The sequence below is a fragment of the Lutjanus erythropterus genome, chromosome 2 (genome assembly GCF_056507025.1).
Source record: "Lutjanus erythropterus isolate fLutEry1 chromosome 2, fLutEry1.hap2, whole genome shotgun sequence".
NCBI lineage: Eukaryota > Metazoa > Chordata > Actinopteri > Lutjaniformes > Lutjanidae > Lutjanus > Lutjanus erythropterus.
In genome coordinates, this window is record NC_139318.1 from 11,149,701 (window position 1) to 11,171,207 (window position 21,507).

The window sequence follows — 21,507 nt, forward strand, 5'->3', positions numbered from 1 at the left end:
TTTGACGGAATGAAATATAACTGTCATCACTGTGGCAACAAAAACAAAGAACAGCTCTGAAATATTCTAAATCTTCATTTATTTTCCTAATAAAGTTAATCAAAAAAAATATAGAGCATGTTACCCAGAACTGCTGTCAGATCAGATATTAATATTACTGATATTTATTGGCCAATATACACAGGGGCATTTTTAGGGCAGCATGGGGGCACTGGCCAATTGGTCACCGGCAATCCGACCCCGTTATCCTCAAGTGTGATTGGTTATCTGTGCAGTGAAAGGTGGGACCTTAGTTTCAGTGAGTATTTTTATATGTGCATTGTTTTCCTTTGTATGCAGCCTGCTTTTAATTTGCACAGGGTTAATTTAGTCCACTTAACAAATTAGCAAACCATTTAAATCATAAAAACAAAAGTATTTTTCATGATGGAGTGTGGAGGATGAATTTAGGAGTCTCAGCCTGAAGACAGATTTACAATGGAGATAAAATTTGCTTTTGAAAACTTAAAGAATACACTATGGTGTCACTCTGACGTGCTGCAATTAATCGGACTGTTTGGCTTTTAATTGCAAATTTTATAAGAAACTGTATTAAAGTAGATATTATACACTGATATGTGCGAGATGTATGAGTAAGTGGCCCACTTGGACCACCACATTGAAAAAAGTCTGGAAACGCCCCTGACTACACACCAAGACAGATATAGTTGTGATACGCCAGTATCAGCTGCTTATTTATCAGCCCCAGTATTTATCGTGCATCCCTGTCAGGAACTTTGGGATCATCTCTAGAATTTTAAATTAAGTCACGCTGCTTGTTAAGGGGTTGTGGGCTTGTTATTCTAAAACTAATGAACATGAATGTTGGGGTTTGGGGCAGGCTTGTTAAGTAAGTGACAAAGAGAGAAAATCCAGATGAAAGGAAACTCTGTGGAGTTTGCTATAAGATGTAATGTGCCTAAAAGGTAGATATTTTAGAGAGCAAAGCAAAGTTGTTCACTGTTTAAACGTGACTCCTTCTATTAATAATTTGAATGTTCAGAGATCACACAAAGGTCTTGTTTGTGATCTTTTAAGGATCATCCTCCAGGTTTGTGTACAGTGGAGGAGGCACAGAGGGGAGATTTTTTTTTTTTTTTTTCCAGCAGTAATGCCATGTACCACCCCCCCATCTCCCCACCCACACATCCCCCCCTTCGCCCCATGCCCCGCCGCCCTCTCCTGTCTTTGTTCTCATCACAACAAGCCCGGAGCAGATGGTGCTCTGCTTTGCTTGGCCGACAGTGACAGACAGGCGCTCTCAGCCAATAGCCTGCCGGGGAATCAGCTGACTGGTCTGGACAGCGCCAGGTGTTTTTATCATTTTTCTTCTCCATCCGTAGGAGGAGGAGCAGGCGGCGGCAGCAGGGGCAGAGCGGAGGAATATCGGGGCGACGAACCGGTCGGTCGGCGGTTGGTGGGCTGTTGCAGCAGGTTGGAGATCTCTCTGCAGACCGCACCATGCCTCTCTCCGAGGCGCCCTGGGACTGATCGGATACACGGGCGACAAATCGCTGTAAACAGCCGGCAGCTGAACCCCACGGGATACCCCTACTGGCACAATCACGTTGATCCCATTTATTCCTGTGTATTGACGCGTATTTCTGGATAAAAGGACCTGTGTGCGCTTGGGAACATCGGACTGGAATGCCAACAAGGTGAGAGCCCCGAGGAAAGGAAAGGCTGGGTTTCCACTGCTTAGTTTCTTTCTGAGCTGCCTTTTGGGTTGAAGAAAATCTGTTTTTAGTGATGTGATTGGCATCCGCTTCATCAAAACCCGTAATTAAAGGTTTAGGCAGTAGATTGTTGTTGTTTTCATGTGCAAAACCATGCACACTCAGTCAAAACATATTTCCCTGCAAGGGCGATGCAATGAGTTCGGATATATTTAGGATGCAGACACACTCAAGGGCATGATCATTTTTTTTATATATATATAAATGCAGTCTGGTTTGAGCATCACCTCGGGCTTAAAACTGTTTCTCATCCACATTGGAACATTTCACCTCAGAGCATATTTGATCAAATGAATCAACCCTTTATAATGCGTCAAATGATATTCCACACAAAACAAACTTTGATCTCGTTGCGGTACTTGCCGTGCCAGCAGGAGCTGCGTGCGCCGGCGTGCGCATCGTTGTGTAAATGTGATTTGCATATTAATGTTAAAGTATGTCGGCAGATGTCTCGATTCCTCCGTTCTGAGGGAAGAAAAAAAAAGTCGCGGAGTCTTCTTCGTCTTCGGGGGAAAAGACAAGGCCCTGTGTAAGAGATGCTGTGGTGAGAATGGGGTTGCGTTGGCAGGGGGTCTATTGTGGTTCAGCTTCTGTCGCTGCAGCTGTTGCGCTTTTGTGATGGAGACTGCTGACTTGCATCACTCAACTTTGGGCACACGCTGCTGTAGAAAGGTTAAGATGATAAAAGGGTTTATTTTTTTAATGGTTTGATGTGGGGTTTTGCTTTTCCTCTGCCCTTCGTCTGCTCCTGCGTCGCTGTTTGTGACCTCTGTTAAAGTGCTGAGAGTCCTCTTTTCTCTGAGGACCTGTGGGTCAAATAAAAGTGAGTGTTGGTTCAGAGACTTTACAGTATAATGACAGTCTATTCAGTTAAACACAAAACAGCTTCACTGTGCGCACCTGCTTTTTATAGGCTTTAGGGGAGACCGGGGATGGTAGTAACACTTTTTGTTTGAGCATCAGTAACCGAATGGTTCTTTGGGCTTGATACATTTTACACATATCTGTCAACTTTTTTGTGACTCATGGCCCACATCTGATTGTTAAAAATTTCAAGGACCACTTTCCCAAATGAATGAGACAAAGAACATAACCTGAAAAAAAGAAGAAAAAATAATTATGCTGTTATGAATCCTGCCAGTGGGCTGTGTCTCATCAAATAGAAATAAAACTCACTTGGATGTCTACTGTTACAACTATCCCCACCCCTATCTGCCATTACCTAGTTGTTTTAGCATGTGGGAGCATGAATGCAAAAAATCTAATTTAGTAGAGAAACTGGTTCATTATTATTCTTACATAGACAACAAACACTAAATTATTTATCAGGATTTTTTTTTTTAATCTTAACAACCTTGCTTTTTTTCCCCTGAAAATCAGTTTATTTGGTGATAAGATCCACAATGCTGGTCACAGAGAGATGCCACTCTTCCTCTGAGCTGAAAAAGAAAATTGGTGACATCACTGCAGCACTTTTTTGATTGATCAAACTAAGAGTGTTACAGCCAGCCCAATGCAACAACACACCCTGCTCTCCCCTGATATTGTGTGTAAAGACTGCTTGTTGCTTTCACCACCCTGGACATGTCTGCTGTTTAATTCCTGCAAACTTTGTCTTCGTTGGTGCCATTGTCTCACACAGAAGATTTCTAAGTGAGCAGAAGGCTGAATCATTAGTCAACACTGAACTACACACACACACACAACATACTGTAGATACACAAACACAGACACACACTCAAGATGTCTATTTTCTTTTCAAACTTCATCATTAGGATAGAGTGTGACAATGGGGTGTGTGTGTTGTGGGCAGGTGTCTGTGTGTGTGTGTGTGTGGGCGGGGTTGTTAGGAGACAGCAGCAGGGCTCGTGGGAGGGGGTAAAGGGCTTCACCACCACCCCCCTCCTCCCACCACCAACATTTATGTCCCAAGGGTATAAGGCAGGGTGAGGAGGGGGGAGCTGGGTTATAGAGCTCAAGCCTCTCTACCATTATTCCTATAAGAAGGGCTGAGGCATTAACCCTTTGTCCTCAGTGGGCTACAGGTCTCAGACAGACAACAGACACAGTAACAGTTCAGTTCAACCTGCCCTCTATGACCTCCTCACACATCAGTGAGTGTGTGTGTGCGCTGCAGCCTGTGCAGGCGTATGCTGATGTGTCAGAGACCTGTGCTGCCCTTTGGCTCCGGGGAACATTTGTGTGAGTGGTTGTGGTAACAGGAGCCCCTGGTGGGGCGGCCTTCCATGCTCCTTGACACCCTGTCAGGTGCCAGGGGAGAAACGGTGATCAGGCTCAGCTGCCTGCATCACAACCCTAATGAGGACTGGCCTCACATACACCACATTAATATAAAATAAAAGCATTCAGGACCATCGCATGTATGATCGTCAGTGCGTCCAGGAAGTTTCGGTGTTGTGTCCACAAGAATTCATCCAAATTCAACCGATCCCTGTTAAGTCTGCGCAACCTTACAACCTTGTCCAGTTACCATTTCTGCAAACTGTTCCGCACATTTGACTAATCATTGATGCTTTGTGCGAGTTCTACCCATTATAGCAGTCCTCTGCACAAATATGTATTTCTCAATGAACTGACTCAATGCTTTGTTTTATTATTTACTATTTTTTGCTTTTTGTCATTTGTCATTGCTGTGACATTTATCAATTCTTTATTTGCTGTTTTGACTGACTTTAAGCTCTAAAAAGATTTAGCTTCTTTGTGGAATACCCCCCAGGTGCACTTCTTCATCTACAAATAAAGCATATTTTGTTAGAATTTTTGTAATCCTGAGCCTTTTTGGTGAGGTTATGTAGAACACTCAGATTAGAGTGTGTTTTGTTCTCTCTGGAACAAGTTGCCTTTGATTGACATTGCAACACGCATGGCAATCTTTTAGAAAAGTTGCTGTAAAATCAGGCATTTCAGGGAGCAACAATATGAAAAACAGCCCAAGAAATCCTAGAGGGCCTGGATACTGGAGGATCAGCAGGTTATTTTAAGAGCTTAAACTACAACTATGTCTAGTTTGAACCTGAAAGGCTAACTAGGCACTGATGGAAGTAGGATGGAGGTTGCATATATCGTGGTAGATGTTTAGTTCCTTGTAATGGCGCTGTCAGACTTCACTTGGTGAAATTTACGGGCATGGTGTGTCAGGAAATGCTGTTAGCGGAGTTGTAAACATAAGCTGCAAGAAATACCGTGGCCAGCTTCCACAAAGTTGTAAAAGCTAAAAAGCTTCTCATCAACCCCTTAACTGTAACTGGTTGTAATATATCACTGTCCTGCACTCACTACAGGCAAGCAGCATCCCTAACCCTCTGCTTTGTTGCCATGTCAAAGTTCACGCTGATTGAATTGTGTGTGAAAGGTGGGACTGAAAGCAAATCTGTCTCACCACGCTCTTCATACAAATGAATGGAACCTGAGATCCGGTCTGACTGCTCCACAAGAAGAGGTGGCTGTTGAGGCAGCTGGCCATTGATTGTAGCTGGTTATAGGTGACTGTTGGTGGTTCAGTCCCCAACTCCTCCTGGTCACAAGTCCAAGTGTCCTTGAGCAAGTCTGGACCCTGAAGTGGACCCGAAATGTGCATTATCTTAACGTTAACTCACAAAGCTTTATTCATAATAATGTATAGCTGTGTTATCCATTTTCCTGCACTCTCAAGACTGATAAATAAAAAATGTCTGCAGACACATCTGCAGGCTGCCTTTTCAGTGTGGAGTATATGGAACGATGTTAGCACTCCCACCTGTGGGTTTTGTGAAGGTGGTGAAAATTTTAGTCTGGATCCCCAAATCTCACGCATCCTGCTGCAAACGTTTGCTTAAATTTCCTCAGTCACCATCATCTTTTTTAAATGTTAACACATTTCTCCCATCCTAAATGACAGCAAATCTAATCTAAGAGTGTTAGTAGCTAGCGTTCAATGTAATTCTGGGAATTGCACCTTAAAATGCCTGTCAGCAGGTTCCAATCCTGTTCCAAATTCACATGTATTAGTTTACATTTACACTGCAGTTTGCTCCTCTTACCATAATACCTTACTCTGAGTTTTTCCAACAAAACCTCGAGTCTACCACTAATCAAATCAGTCAGTTTATAGAGAGGCTGAGGATTTCCACATAAGTGTCCATTGAGATCTTGTGCTGGCTGGTTGAAGGTGAACTGGTTTGAGAGGTGCAGCAATCAAGCTGCTGTAAAATCAATATCAGGAGTGTTGCTGATGACAAAGTGGCCCAGTTGTTTTCATCCAGGGAAGACCTTACAGTGAATCATCCGATGTGAAACCAAGCAACATATACACCGGCACACTCACACTTACTCATATTTACGCATTTACAAGAAATACAGCAGATGGTGAACTATTTGCTTTTATGTGTGTTGCTTAACATAATTATCTGTTTCATCCTTATGTCGGGGGAAGCTATCTGTAGTTATTCTGTCCTGTACACACAAATGTGGCATTGTTTCTTCTCTGTTGTGCTCTGGGTGGGCGACCACGGCTCTGCAGGAACAATTAAATCTGCTACATGCATTGTTTAAAAAGTATGGGCTCATTTTTCAACTTCTGCTCATGTGAGACTCTTCCGAGAATGAAAGTGGAGTGTGTTATATTAAAATCCTCAGAGGAAAGAGATGGAGAGAGCATTAGACGCAACCCGTGGATACGTTGAAAGAAAAAGCCAAGCCAGTTTACATGACTGTCTGTCCAAAGGAGTTGCAACACTTGATATTAAGGTGTTTGTTGTAAGTGTTAGTTAATAGGTAATAATGCCTTTATAAGGTGTTTATCACATTAATATGTGTTAATAAGGCTACCCTACATAAGTGTTAATAATACCATTGTAAACATCTCTATTGTTACATTATAAGACATTTATAAACATCTATAAGAAACTTGTAAATGGTTTATAGACCACTGAGAACGTTAATAAAGCCTTTTGAGTGTCTTATGATAGTTTATCACAAACACATGAACTTAACTACATATTAACCTTCACCAAGCTTTTGTTGTTGATATTTTAAGATTTCCACATACTTCATTATGCATTTATTAGCCGCTCTAAACAGAAAAGTTTCAAAAGGCTTGAAAATAGTGATAACAAAAATCCATTGTCAGCTGTTAATAAATGCATAATAAAGGATTAATTAACCTTAACAAGCACTGTCAACCTTTTAGATCTAGTACCCCCAAAATGTAGTTAACTGTTAATTAGTGCACAATAATTGTTTAATTAACCTTAATAAGCATTGTTCACCCTTTAAGTTTATTTATATAAGTGTAGAACAAAAGCTTAGTAAAGGTGTAACAATTACATAATAGGTTAAACTCAATAAATGTGTTTTTCTTTAAACTGCTCTATAAACTGTTAACAAGTTTCTTATATGACTTCTTATTAATGTCTTATAATCTAAAAATTAACTAGTTTATTATGCTATTATTAAGACTTATATCATTTTATTAACACATTAATGTTAATAAGCATCCTATAAGGGCCTTATTACCTATTAACAAACAGTTACAACAATCACCTTAATATAAAGTCTTACTCAGCTGTTTGTCTCTGAGTCTGATTGGATGTGTGTTTCTTAGGAGGCTGTATTTCTCTATTTATTCTGTTGTTATGATGGAGACAGAGCAGGAGAGGATAAGGACAGAGAGACTTAATATATTGGGTATATTTTCTCTTCATTTAGCCTTCTTGTCACAGTAGCAGTCCTTTCTTTATACAACATGTTCCCCCTTGTTACTCAGGTTTTGTCATCTAATTCAGGATTGTTTTTGTCACTTCAATTTTGTGAGGTTTGTGATGAGATGTGTTTATGGGTTCCCTGGGGTTGTTTATCTCTCCTGTTCCACCTGTAATTTGTTTTCCCTCATTTTTGTTTTATCTATTTTTTTTTGTATGTGTGTGCAGGTGGATAAACTAAAGCTCAAAGGCAAACCTGGGCCAGCGGGGTTACATGTGCGTCTCCCAAGGGAGCCCTAACCAGTTTAAATCACATTTAGATTTTCTCGTGTCACTCTCAACTCTTATCGCATTCAAGGAAGGATTTCCTTGACGATGAGCCTGAATGTCCTCACACTGACTTGGACAGGAATTTGAAAACTGAGCCGTGGACTTAAAAGTCACTCAGAGTGAGATTTAGAAAAAGGCTTTCACACCTTCCATCACTCACATATCAACCAAGATTTCTTATCGGGCTCATAAGATTGAGAAAATAAACTTTGATACATAGAAAAAAAACTTTCCTCTCATCACAAATGTCTGGTAAAAATTCATATTCTGGGCACTTTGGTTACCTGGTGGAGTGCTTTTGCTGTCAGTCCATTACAGCTTTACAGGTGAAATTGCCATTACTGCAACACCTGCAGAGGTGTTTGGATATTTTCAGGCAACGTCTCTCAGAAGTCACATCTGTAAACTTTGTGTAACGCCATACATCAAGATGACAATTAACAAGTTGGATTTCAGTCTTACTCTGAGTGTCAGTCTCACAAATGGATATGACAGGCATCTACCTTCATGGCATGCAATGAATCTGAGCATTTTCATGGCTGTCAGATGTGTTCAGACCATGGACCGCATGAAACATGGATGTAGTCTCTGTGATGTCACCCATAGATTTCTGAGGAGCCAATGCAAATCTCGCTGTGTGGTGGCTCTGGCTGTTGCCATCTTAGACGTGCCTGACTCCGCTTAACTCCCAGCTAATCCAAAAATGGACAGAGAGGTGGAGCATGGGTGGAGCTGAGGCGGGCCAAATGAAGCAGTTACCAAGCGGTTAGCCATCTGTGATGGCACCCACCTGTCACTCAAAGCGACCTTAACCTTAACCTTAACCAGCCTATCCTCATCATAAACACAAGGGTCTAGGTCATTTGTGCAAGTACCTTTTATAACCCATATTTATGTGTATTGTTAGATGGGGACCTCTAGTGGCTGTAGTAATTATGACAGGAGAAATCTATAGAGTGATAAAGTCTGCATACAGGACTTCAACTATGTAGGAAACAAAGTCACAGTTAAGTTTTATTATACACTTATTTCAACCCAAACCACATTTTTTTCTAGACCTAATTATGTAGATTTCATGTCTAAACCTAACCACACTGCAACCATTTTACTTTGTTACTACTATGTGTGTAATATCACGTGACTTATGTAACAGGACTCACGTAATGCAGTTATATCCTATACTTGTAGCCTATACTCTGTCTTTTGGGAATAATTGGAAATTTACCTTTTCTGCTGTGTAGTTATGAGAATGTGTTGTTATTATGTATAATGTAATTTAAATGTATTATACAAAGTTATACAAAAATTCACCCCCTGGACAGTTCTCATGAACAGGGAAAATAACTATAGAGACTAAAACTGTTTTTGTGGCAGACTGTAAATGTTTGTTTCTGCTGTAAAGTTGGGCATGTTAACATGGTTGTGTATGGAGACTCAGTTACTTTTGGAGGCAGCCTCAAATGGCTTTTCAAGGAACTGCCATATTTGTCACTTACACTTTGGCTTAATTTTTCAGCTCCACTGGTTGCTGCTTGGTTCAGACAGTCTACTGTATATGATCACATTAACTCATAATAATAATAATAATAATAATAATAATAATAATAATAATAATAATAATAATAATTTTACTGTTATTATTATTAATCAAGCATAATATTAACATTCACCAGTCATGCCATAAAAGGGTTCATTTTAATACTGACCAACTATTATTCAAAATAACCAAAATAAGACAAAACCTAAAAACTATGTTTTAGTGGTATTACTTCAGGAAAAAGAAGATTTCTGCAAGTAACTTTAATTCAGAAAGATCAGGGTCTCCTGCCAGCATCTTTTATGTCAGCCTCTTCTCATTCCCAACATGTCAAAAACAGCAACTTGGTCAGTGTCAAACTAAGACACTGTAGCTTCCTGTGCAGCAAAATTTCTGAAGGCGCCCATCTAATGTTTTAACGTGCCATCAAAGTCAGGAAAGAAAATAGACAAGAAAGTCTACGGATGGAGGAGGCGGTGCGGATGGATGCATCAAACAAACGCGACTTTCATCCAGGAGACTGAGGTTTGTGTCCCAGATGAATCTAAGAGTTGAGTTATTTTTAAGTTGTTATGATGTCATGTCACTCATGTACATTACACTGCGTACATTGTTTTACGTAAGTGACATACTGATTTTACCCCAACCATAATCTTGTCCTAAACCTACTCAAGTACTTTAGTTCTCTCAAACTACCTGAATAGGTTTTGTGCCTTTATTTTGAAAGTCTACAAAGACTTTGCATATTTTTAATATAATTTGACCACAGAGCAAAACTGATCGCAGAAGACTACCTGTAGCCTCATAGTTCAAAGTGTAGGGCCACTGACCAAGCTGCTGTCTTTGAAGAACGTGTTGTGGTTGCAGTAGCTGCAGCTAGTTAGCACTCATTGTCATTATACAATCGCTATGGACAGTAAGCTGATTCAGTTAAAATGATGAAGATCATCCCTCTGATGTCTGTAGATTATCAAGAGTAATCAAGTGTAATTCTTGGAAACTTCATCAACAAATTTAGTATCCATGCTGTCCCCTTTGAGTTCACTTCATTTGGTCACTTTTCTAGTCTGAACAAACTAAAACCTGCTTAGAATTAGTATATATTTTGGACTGGGGACACATTTTATCAATATCACATACCTTTTTTAAGAGAGCACTTTTATTCACAGCCTGTGATAGGTTCATGTACAGTGTTTGTGCCCTGTAGCAGGTTGTCACTGTGACAGACGTAGTTGGCATTACATTAAGACTGTGATGCTGCAGGTATACTTGAGCCCTGTATAAAGGATAAATTAATTTAATTTCATTTATTTATCCAAATAGGACAACACACATTAATCAGCATTTCTGTAAATGCGCCAATGTCAGCCAGCTGGCTTTAGATGTCTAAATTTCAACTCAACAATATTAAATAATTGTGGAAATATAATAGAAATCACCAGCGCATTGCACAAAAGAAGTCTAAACAGTCGTCGGTCCACAGGTCCTCATGACATGCTGCTGCTCTGCACAGCTGCATGAAAATTAAAAAGCTCACTCGCTTAATTTCCTTTGACACCATGAAAAAGTACTGCTTCACCATGAGATGATGCTAATGCATTTTATCCAACCACAGGAAATTAAACATTAGGGTTCTGCCAAGATCAGAAATCTGCATCTTAACAGTAATATAGTAAAACAGCATTCATCTGCCACTTCTCTGTGGACCACCGTGACTACTTTGTACTGTAAATTAGCATCAACACACCAACCCATCAGTGACGATCACCAGCAGAACCTAGCACAGAAAATAATTCAGTATCAGATAGAGGGACCTCATGAAAATGATTTAGTGAATAATGCATTCAGAATTACTGTATAATTTTCTATGAAATGATTATGTGTATGAATATGCATCAATATTAGGGCAGGGTAGGTCCAGGATGCAGGAAGAGGTGAGGGGATGAGAACTGGATAAACTCAAGTGATTGAAAAGTAGGTATACTTCCTCAGAGTACTGCATGTGTTCAGTTTCAGCTCAGTACCAGAAACAACCCTTATCTATTACCTGCAGCTTTCTTCAAGCCAAATCCAGACCCATGTGTGATAAACTTGCTGTATGTGATTATTGTGCGATGAACACACATACACTTACACTCACTTGTGTTCCTGGAAGAGTATCTTCCAATTAGCATTTTTGGTCCTGCAGTTGTCATTGAGTTTTCTCAGTGACGATTTGCCTAGCTTAGGGCTAAATTTCTCCCCAGCGTCTGACTTGGCCTTTGGCGATGTCAAGTCCACAATTTTGTGTTCACCACTGCCTATTTTGGCCTGTATGTCAAATGATGTACTAGCTAGCACTTGATAAACTTGATTGATAAAAACCACAGTACAGTCACACCTACTGAGCACCCTATATATAACAAAGTGACCCCACAACTTACAGGTATTGTAATGATAATGTTGCTTTAGGTGACAGACTGAAGCTGTTGGTATATATTTCATATATCCTCCTCATAGTTTCAAAGGTGGCCGTAGTTTAAACCTCAGGGCTCTTCCGTTTCCTGCCTTCCTGCCTTTGCTGTTGCGTTGTGTTGTCGAGTGTTCTTCCACCTGCTGTGTGTTTTAAGCGTTCCTGTTCCGCTCTGGGACTCTGATCACAATGGACCTGTGAAGTCTGTGTCAGGATGTCCCAGACAGCTTTTAGTTGTTGTTGAAATATCAACCAACAGGATGTTGACACTGATATATTTTTTAGGCTTTTAAGTGCTCATAGTTACATCAGAACAGCTTCTTTTTTTGTTTTTAAATTTCAGCTAACCCACTTTTTACTTTGTATTTTGTGTGACCAGTATTAAATGGGATCAGAAACTTCTTAATTTTACGTGGCATAGAGGGGAGCACAGACAAAGCTGTCAGCATTTAACAAATGGGGAGAATCTAAGATTAACCCCATTTGTGGTAAAGAGTAAGAATGTAACAGCAGATAATTATGCATAAATATATCTTACTCACAATCATGCATTGTATATGACAGTAAAAAGGTATTTTGTGGCAAGATGTAGTAGATATGCTCCAGTTACAGTAACCTGAAGACAAAAACAAATCATATAATGACTATCTGGAAAGTGGGGTTCAATTTTTGCCTCTTTAAAGCTATATACTGCATGCTTATACTACATACCATATACTGTATATAGTACTGTATACCTGTATACTACTACTATGTTATAGAGATACAAGATTGTGATATGAGGCTAACAATGGAAATTGATTTTTTCTGACCACAATGAAAAAGCAACTTATTCCCATGGAACAGCGGTTTACCACAACTGTCTTAATAATAACATTTTATTGGATTATATTGAAGTCTGCTACCATAAGCGTAGCATAGCTCCTTTAAGGAATAAGCAGTGCATTTGTGCAGCGTACAAGTGAGGGTTAGTGAGCGAGCAGCAGGCTGACAGTGGAGCAGAGCAGTAAACTGTCCATCTGGCAGTAAATGTACAGTACAGGTTACAAAGTATCAGTTAATGAATGCTGCAGCTTTCCAAGACCAAGAAAAGTATCATCTGAGCAGGAACGGCTAACATTAAGCTACTGTTAAAAATAATGTCGGTTTACTGTAGTTGGTTATCACTTTTTCTGTCTTGACAACAGTTGTTGTTGTTAGCTGCCCACTGGCAATCCCAAGATGCCTTGGGCTGAGTCTGTTGACGAATCAGAGGCTGCGTTCCTGACCTGTGTGTTACGGTGCACATCCATAGATGTATTAATAGTTCCATGTGCTGATTTCAATATTAGATTGATCCTTTAAAAAGAAAATTTGCTGGGACATGAATGAGCTCAACACTGCTGTACTGACCATAGTATTGTGGTAGCTGACCAATATATCTGTCTTGCTCTAATTCACTCTATTACTCCTTTGAATTAAAACAATCATTTTGTCATGATCAAATGCTGTCAGTTACATCTTGCCACTGTCTTTTTATTTGACTTTAGTCAGCTAAAACGAGATATCTTATCATCAATGAGAAAGCAGTCACTTTATCAACAAAAATAGTTTGATTTCAAATAGAGATGTAAATTATGGATGGTGCCATGAAATTTTAAATTAAAAAATAATATATTTTAAAGACTAGTGCCATAAACTCTGAATGTATTTTTAATGGGTTGACTGTGGTGCAGCAGCATGGATGGAACAGGCTACAAAATATTGAAATATATCAGTTCCTGTATTGTAAACAACATTTTGTCAGTGCTGTAAAAAAAATACATTTAAATATTGAATTTGGACAGAATATTTAGTCACTGACACAATCACAAACAAACACTTAAGGAATTATATTCATAACGACATTACCAGTGAATTAACACTCCTCCTCTATACTGCATGTGTCTTAGCTTCCACTGATATGTTGCTTTTAAATAAAGTGCTAAGTGACCTGTTTCTCTCCTCTGGGTTTGAATCCAGTACACTGCCTCTAGCTAATCTCCACTTCAGTATCTCCATCCACTAATCCTGACTGGCGCAGCAATCGTAACAATATACAGTGCTTTAGCTTGAAGACAACATAGCATACTATCCCCGTTTCACCCACGCTCCGCCCTGTCCCATAGGGAATCCCTGGTATAGGAGGAGCAGAGAGGTGTTCCTGTCTCCCTGGTGCTGTTGCCAGGCAGTTTGCATTCAGATGAATTAGTCAGCTCTCTTGTTTGAAAGCCTCTTAAGCGCTGTCTCCTTAAGCTGGTGTTGACCATAAAGCTGTGTGGTGGAGAAGGCATTGGTACCGCGGTGCTGCCGTATGGCTCTGCACTGGGAGGGGTGACTTCTTTAGTAAATAGAGCTAATTGAGTGATGGCATCTCTTAAGTGTTGCTGTAGGATACTGCAAGTGCACGGGCTTGTTAAAGAAGTGCTGGCAACCTAATCCTGCTAATAAGCAAATGTGAGGGATAAAACTGTTGCATAGAAACAGTATATCTATGTACAGTATTTGCATGTGAACAGAATTATTTAGTGAGTGGGATGTGCTGTATCAGATGTTAATGAGATAAAAGTAACGTAAATGGAATGGTTTACTCCAAATCAAGTGTTTAAAGTCATGCTAGCAGCTCTGTGAGGGTGTTTGGACACAATGGTGTGTTTAATGTCACCATGCTAAAATGCTTATAATGACAATGCTTAAAACACTGATATTTAGTAGGTATAATGTTTACCTTCTTCAGTATCTTAATTTAGCATATGAGCATGGAAACATTTGTGAATGAGCACTAAACACAATGTACAGCTGAGGCTGATGGCAATTTTGTGAATATGCAGGTAAGAAAGTAGAGATAGAAAGTAAGAACAAATAAAAGTTTAACTTAATGATGGCATAGATGAAAAAGTTAAAGAATCATCAAAGTAATTAAATTCTTCCCAGTGGCGGACTCAGTCGAATAAAGAGGGCACCAGCTATATGCAGCGAGGCACCAGCATGCCAAAAGTCATGATGCATTTATTTTATTTTAATTGTTTTATTATGTACATTACACATTAAAGTACTACACCCCTCTAATAAAAACACACAGGGAAATATTAATTATTTAATGATTTAGAGTCACATAGAGGATAACTCATTTTCTAGCATGTATGGCGGCTTATATGGCATGGCATTAGTGTTTCTTCCACTGGACGGACACCTTAGTTCACAGGATGGGCACCCTAGAGGGCAACTGATCACAAACTGACCCCACGCCACCCCACCCCCCATCCTGTGGTTGTTGCGACAAATCACTCAATCACTGTGAAATATTGATGCACGCAGTAACATCTCTACAAAGACTCCAAACAACAAACTTTCATCTCTACATATCTTCAGATTCTTTTGATCAGAATATTTAAAAATGGGTCACTACTCTCATTTTCCAGTAGGTACCATAATGACTGCTGTGGTCAACTATCCATCACAGAAATCAGGCAGCAGATCGGCTGTTTGTATTGATGGTGCCCAGCTATTTTAATTGAGCAACAATTCCCCGCAGTGATCCAACAGAGATCTTCATCAGGCATCATCAAATATCTGTTAGATCAAAACATTGCTTATTTAAAATTGCTGGGAGGTATCGTGTGCAGATCTCTTTTCTGATTTTTGCCCTCACTTTGCTGTTTTGATCCAGTACGTGTACATGTTTTTAGGATCTGCGTACCCTACAGCTTCTTTAACTACCCAGCCCACCCATGATGATAGACATCAAGTTTTGAGTGCAAGTACATAATGTTAACTCTCTCAAAAACACGTCAGTTCCAAAGTGTGGGAGTACAGAGACAATAATATATCCAATGTAACAAGTAGGTTATATCAAAATATCAATTATGTCAAAAATAGTTGTAATTTACAGTGCATGAAGGGGAATATTAAAATAGCCATGAATGTCTGCCAGTTTCTTGGCAATCTATCCAATATTTGTTTGGATTTTTCAGTCTGGATCAAAGTGGTGGACAGACTGATAGACCAACATTGCCATCCCTAGATAAAAAATGTACAATTGTAATTCCCATGTATTCATAGACAGGGAGAGATTCAAAATGTAGCACTGGCATTGAGTAAAAGCTGTCTATTGTTTGCCAGAATTAATGTTTTATCTTCCAAGTCACTGGAGTAAGTGTTACTGCCATATGGGCAAGCAGATGCCCATTGTACCTCTCTGGAGGCAAGAGACTGGGCTAGATCAGAGTCTCGCAACCCTCTCCTGAAATCCCTGTTTGTAGCTGTAGCCTTGTTAGAGTTAAAGAATGCTGCTCAAAGTTTTGACTATTTTCCTTCTGTATCCAATCATCATGGAAAAAAAACCCTAGGCCTGCTAAAACTTTTTTTTTTCATGTTTGCCCTAAATTCGGAATGGTGAAGACGTTGCATTAAAAATTAAGATGTGCATCTTTTTTGCTTTCTTTGAGGCATGGCACATACTAAAATCTCATCGTGTTTAATGATGTTCGGAGAAGCTAATGATCAAGTCCTTATGGGCCTGTTGGATAGATGAAAGCCCTCAATGGAATTTGATCTGTTTCCAAGTAGTTCAGAGCAGTGTTTTGTGCATGTATTGTAATGAGCTGAACTTGCATTTTCTCAAAATTGTTGATGCTGCACATAACTCACAGTCTCACAAGGATAGTGGAGAAGCAGTTGTTGTTCTTAGTCAATCTGTTGTCTTAAGTAATTGCTACATTTACAAGAAACATGAAAGATTATGTAATAATTAAGTAACTGTTACATACAACAAGACTAAGAGTATACAGTCATGCTACAAACATTAAGTTCACACAACTAATGTGAGCCATGGGAAACAAACTGTCCATGACCCAAATAAAGAAACATGATTATGCAATGTACTGTGGGTTGTCATACATTGGTTTGTGTGTGAATGTTTTTGAAAGTCAGCACATGTATGAAAAAGGAGTATAAACATAAAAACATAATTATGTATTACATACTGTCTGCACTCTAATCGGGGGGTAGATGCTTTTCTCTGACACATATGTTTTCTCTTTCTTTCCAGGTTATTTTGCAACTCCAAGATCTTCATGAAAAATTCAAACAATTGCTTCAACTCCTGATCATTTCGCTGGACAGAAAGACCTAATCAGTGGAAAGTCTGGTTGATGACTGCAACGCACTCTCTCCCAAATTCATCTGCCCCTCCTCCTGTCCCTCTTCAACATGGCTAGATGGAGGTTAGACTGCTGTCTTCTAGGCAAGGTATTTGCTGGCCTTATCCTGGTATCGATAGGACTATCCTTCGTCCAGAGCAATGAGTGCCCCCAGCTGTGTGTCTGCGAGATCCGGCCCTGGTTCACTCCCCAGTCCACGTACAGAGAAGCCATCACTGTGGACTGCAATGACCTTCGCTTAACACGCATCCCAGGGAACCTCTCCAGTGAAACTCAGGTTCTCCTCCTACAGAGCAATTACATTGCCAGGACCAGTGAGGAGCTGGAGCAGCTCTTCAACCTGACTGAGCTTGACTTGTCCCAGAACAACTTCAGTAGCATTCGTGATGTTGGCCTTACCAATATGTCCCAGCTCACCACACTTCATCTGGAGGAGAACCAGATCACGGAAATGCCCGATTACTGTCTGCAGGACCTCAGCAACCTGCAGGAGCTCTACATCAACCACAATCAGATCAACTCCATCTCAGCCAATGCCTTCTCTGGGCTCCACAACCTGCTCAGGCTTCACCTCAACTCCAACAAGCTCAAGACCATCAACAGCCAGTGGTTTGAATCTACACCCAATTTAGAGATCCTCATGATTGGGGAGAACCCCGTTGTTGGAATAATGGACTTTAATTTCAAGCCACTGGGCAACCTTAGAAGCCTGGTTCTGGCTGGAATGGATTTGACAGATGTCCCAGGAAATGCCTTTGTGGGACTTGACAATCTTGAGAGTCTCTCTTTCTATGACAATAAGCTGGTCCGAGTTCCTCAGAGAGCCCTTCAAAAACTACCTAACCTCAAGTTCCTGGATTTGAACAAAAACCCAGTACACAAGATTCAGGAAGGAGATTTCAAGAACATGCTGCGACTGAAGGAACTGGGTATAAATAACATGGGAGAGCTGGTTTCTATTGATCGGTATGCTTTGGACAACCTTCCTGAGCTCACAAAGCTGGAGGCTACAAACAACCCCAAATTCTCTTACATCAACCGTCAGGCATTTCGAGATGTCCCAGCCTTGGAGAGCCTGATGCTGAACAACAATGCCCTGAATGCCCTCTACCAGTCCACAGTGGACTCTCTACCGAACTTACGTGAGATCAGCATCCACAGTAACCCACTGCGCTGTGACTGCGTGATCCAGTGGATGAGCTCCAACAAAACCACTGTCCGTTTTATGGAACCTCTGTCCACATTTTGTTCCATGCCAACAGAAGTAAGGGGGATGCATGTGCGGGAGGTTCTGCAGAAGAATTTAGCAAACCAGTGCCTGCCCATGATTTCCCATGATACTTTCCCAAGCCACCTCAACCTCGACATTGGCATGACCGTGGACTTGGACTGCAGAGCTATGTCCCAGCCAGAGCCTGAAATCTACTGGGTGACACCAATGGGAAACAAGGTGATGATGGACACCATATCTGACAAGTACAGCCTCAGCAGTGAAGGGACACTAAGAATTTCTCATATCCAAGTAGAAGACTCGGGCAGATACACCTGTGTGGCACAAAATGCAGAGGGAGCTGACACAAGAGTGACAGCTATACGGGTGAACGGCACTCTGTTAGACAGCACTCAGCTTATGAAGATCTACGTCAAACAGACAGAATCTCACTCAATCCTGGTCTCTTGGAAAATAAACTCCAATGTGATGACCTCTAACCTCAAGTGGTCATCTGCAACCATGAAAATAGACAACCCACATATAACTTACACTGCCAGGGTACCTGTGGATGTCCATGAGTACAACCTTACGCATTTACAACCAGCAACTGAGTACGAGGTGTGCCTCACCGTCTCCAACATCCACCAACAAACACAGAAGTCGTGCGTGAATGTGACGACAAAGCAAGCAACCTTCACTGTGGAAATATCCGACCAAGGGACCAACACTGCTCTTGCAGCGGTCATGGGAACCATGTTTGCAATCATCAGCCTGGCCTCTCTGGGAGTGTACATTGCCAAGAGGTGGAAGAGGAAAAACTATCACCATTCTCTGAAAAAGTACATGCAGAAAACCTCATCAATACCACTGAACGAGTTGTACCCTCCCCTCATCAACTTGTGGGAGGCGGACAGTGAGAAGGAGAAAGAGGGTTCAGCCGAGACCAAACCCAGTCAGGTGGACACCACACGCAGCTATTACATGTGGTGAGAGCGACTATCCAGTGGGAGATACAAAGACTTGTTTCTTTCAGGAGCACAAATATACATACTTGCTTCTTTGTGTAAAAGTGAACCAAGTCATTTTTGTTTCTTCTCATGTTTCTTAATTTGTTCTTCCTCGGTTCTCTCAGACTTGCTCTTTAAAGCGAATGATGAACCGAGGTTTTCAGATCTTTTAGTTTAGCATATTGCCTTTTTACCTCTCGCCCATTTTGACACACAATATGGCAGCTTTGTTTAGCTTCCTGGACTTAGTAGTCACTGTGCTTTATTTTTAGTACTTGCTTTGATGAACACAGCATGAGCATTGTCACGGATTCAGCCGACGCGAGCAAAGGAAGAGCTGAAATCCAGCCCGTTTTTGACATGTTTCTCTGGCAGAACTGTTAGAGACTGCCATCTTTCTTTCTCTTGTAAAACAGTTTCACTGTTGACTGTTGTGCACTGAAATATATATACTAATTTGTCTATCAACTCAAATATAAGCTGACAAAGTACGTTTAGACTTGATATACCGTCTATTGAATAATGTTAGCAATTCCTCTGTAATGTTGTATCAGCTATGATTTAATTTACTTTTTGTACATTAAATAACAGTATGTTTAATTTAGACTTTCAGTTTGCAGAGCAGCTACTGTAAACCAGCAATAGAAATATGAATGTTATGAACTAGGTAAATAGATGTAAGGCTTTTTAAATTTCTTACATATTTCTTTTCTTATTTTGCTAGAATATGTCTACAATCACTGGTTTTGTTGTGGTTTACACACACAAACATGTTGTTTATTGAGGAGCAAGTTAAATAAAATCTTCTTTCCTCATATTTTTTAAACCATGATTTCAACACCAAGTGTCATTTTTACAAATATCACACATGGTTAATAGTGTATACTGTACATTAAGTAAGAAACAGACATTTTCTGATCAAAAGTAAAGGTTTAAAAGCTTAAATTGTTGTTGCAGGGGGAAAAATCATCATCTCATATTAATGCCTTATATTAAGATTTCATTAATTTCACTATGATGAGCATTGCTGTAGGTGTTAGGTTACAAGTGTTGATGAGAGAATGGAAGACGCAGACTGCAGTGTGTTTGCCTCTGCAAAGCAATTATCAGAGAATAATTTAAATTCTGGTCCCGGTACAATATAATTACTGCACAATATGCCTCGGAGAACATACAGTAACTTCAAAAACAAAGAAATTAGTCACTCAAAACCAAGACAGAGGATATTGTGCCTGCATTTTTGTTCACTGTCTGTTTTATTATAGCAGACATACCTCTGTGTCTCCAAAGCATTAGAAAAGAAGCAACATTGGGAGTAAATGCAGCTGAGGAAACATAGACGCTGATGGTGATTATGGATAATGGATAGTTACAGAAAGTACAGACTGCACTGTTATTTGGTACCAAGCAACCTCTCTCTAATCCGCCAAATGTTTCATATTCTCAGCTTTTTCTACTGCATGTGGTGTGGAATTTACATCACATCTGAGACTACAAATTATTCATTACTGTGTCATGTTGAATTTTCATCTGATATAACATTGTAGGTAGATTTTCTTTATTTCTTTCAGTAACATGACATGATCCAGTCATTTGCTTTTTCTGCAAAAACAGAGAAGAGACGTTGATACGTTGAGTTGCTCGCAACCCATCAATGTCTCTGCAAGGTCCGTATCTCCACCACAACACAAATCCCAATCTCAGAGTCTAGAAAAGTGGATCTCTAGCGGGATCCCAGAAGCTCTGTTGCTTTCTGATGGTGACTGACAGCTTTGGGCTTTGTGGTGCAATCAAACAATCTCCACTTATTCTCCCCTGGCAACGTGCTTGTTCTTGCGCAAGCTCTGTCCTGTGAAGTGTCCATAACTGGTCCATAAGCGGTTAATGATTGATTGGCAATATACAGCAATTAGAATCGAATAGATCTTTTTCACAGCAGCCATTCTGACATGAAATGGTAAACACAGGGGTTATCAATAATACCAATTAAGGTTCTGTTCCATTCGGGTCAAACAGAGTCAGGGTGCTGTTCTTGTGTATGTTGGCTCTGCAACACTAAATGGAATGGGACTTTAATTGGTATCTTTGGTAACACTTGTGTTTACTCTGTTTCATATCAATATGGCTGCTGTTAAAAATTATTATGACAAATTAATTTATTATATTGTTATCTTTTAAGAACTCATTTTGTGTTGATCAAGTAGTTGTTTCAGTACTGAACAGAATCAGTTTAAACTTTATAATAGTCATCCAAATAATGTTTATAGAGGGTTTACAGATAATTATTAACTATTAACAATGTTAAAAGTGTCAC

At 40.1% G+C, this 21,507-nt stretch overlaps 1 protein-coding gene across 1 annotated transcript; it reads left to right on the forward strand.

The window, feature by feature from the left end:
• The first annotated feature begins 1,305 nt into the window (after window positions 1-1,305).
• On the forward strand, window positions 1,306-20,022 carry lrrn1 (leucine rich repeat neuronal 1). The gene is made up of 2 exons (XM_084727928.1): window positions 1,306-1,697; window positions 16,862-20,022. The coding sequence occupies exon 2, from the start codon at window positions 17,023-17,025 to the stop codon at window positions 19,174-19,176; it is 2,154 nt and encodes a 717-aa protein (XP_084584054.1). The 5' UTR covers window positions 1,306-1,697; window positions 16,862-17,022; the 3' UTR covers window positions 19,177-20,022.
• The last annotated feature ends 1,485 nt before the right edge of the window (window positions 20,023-21,507 follow it).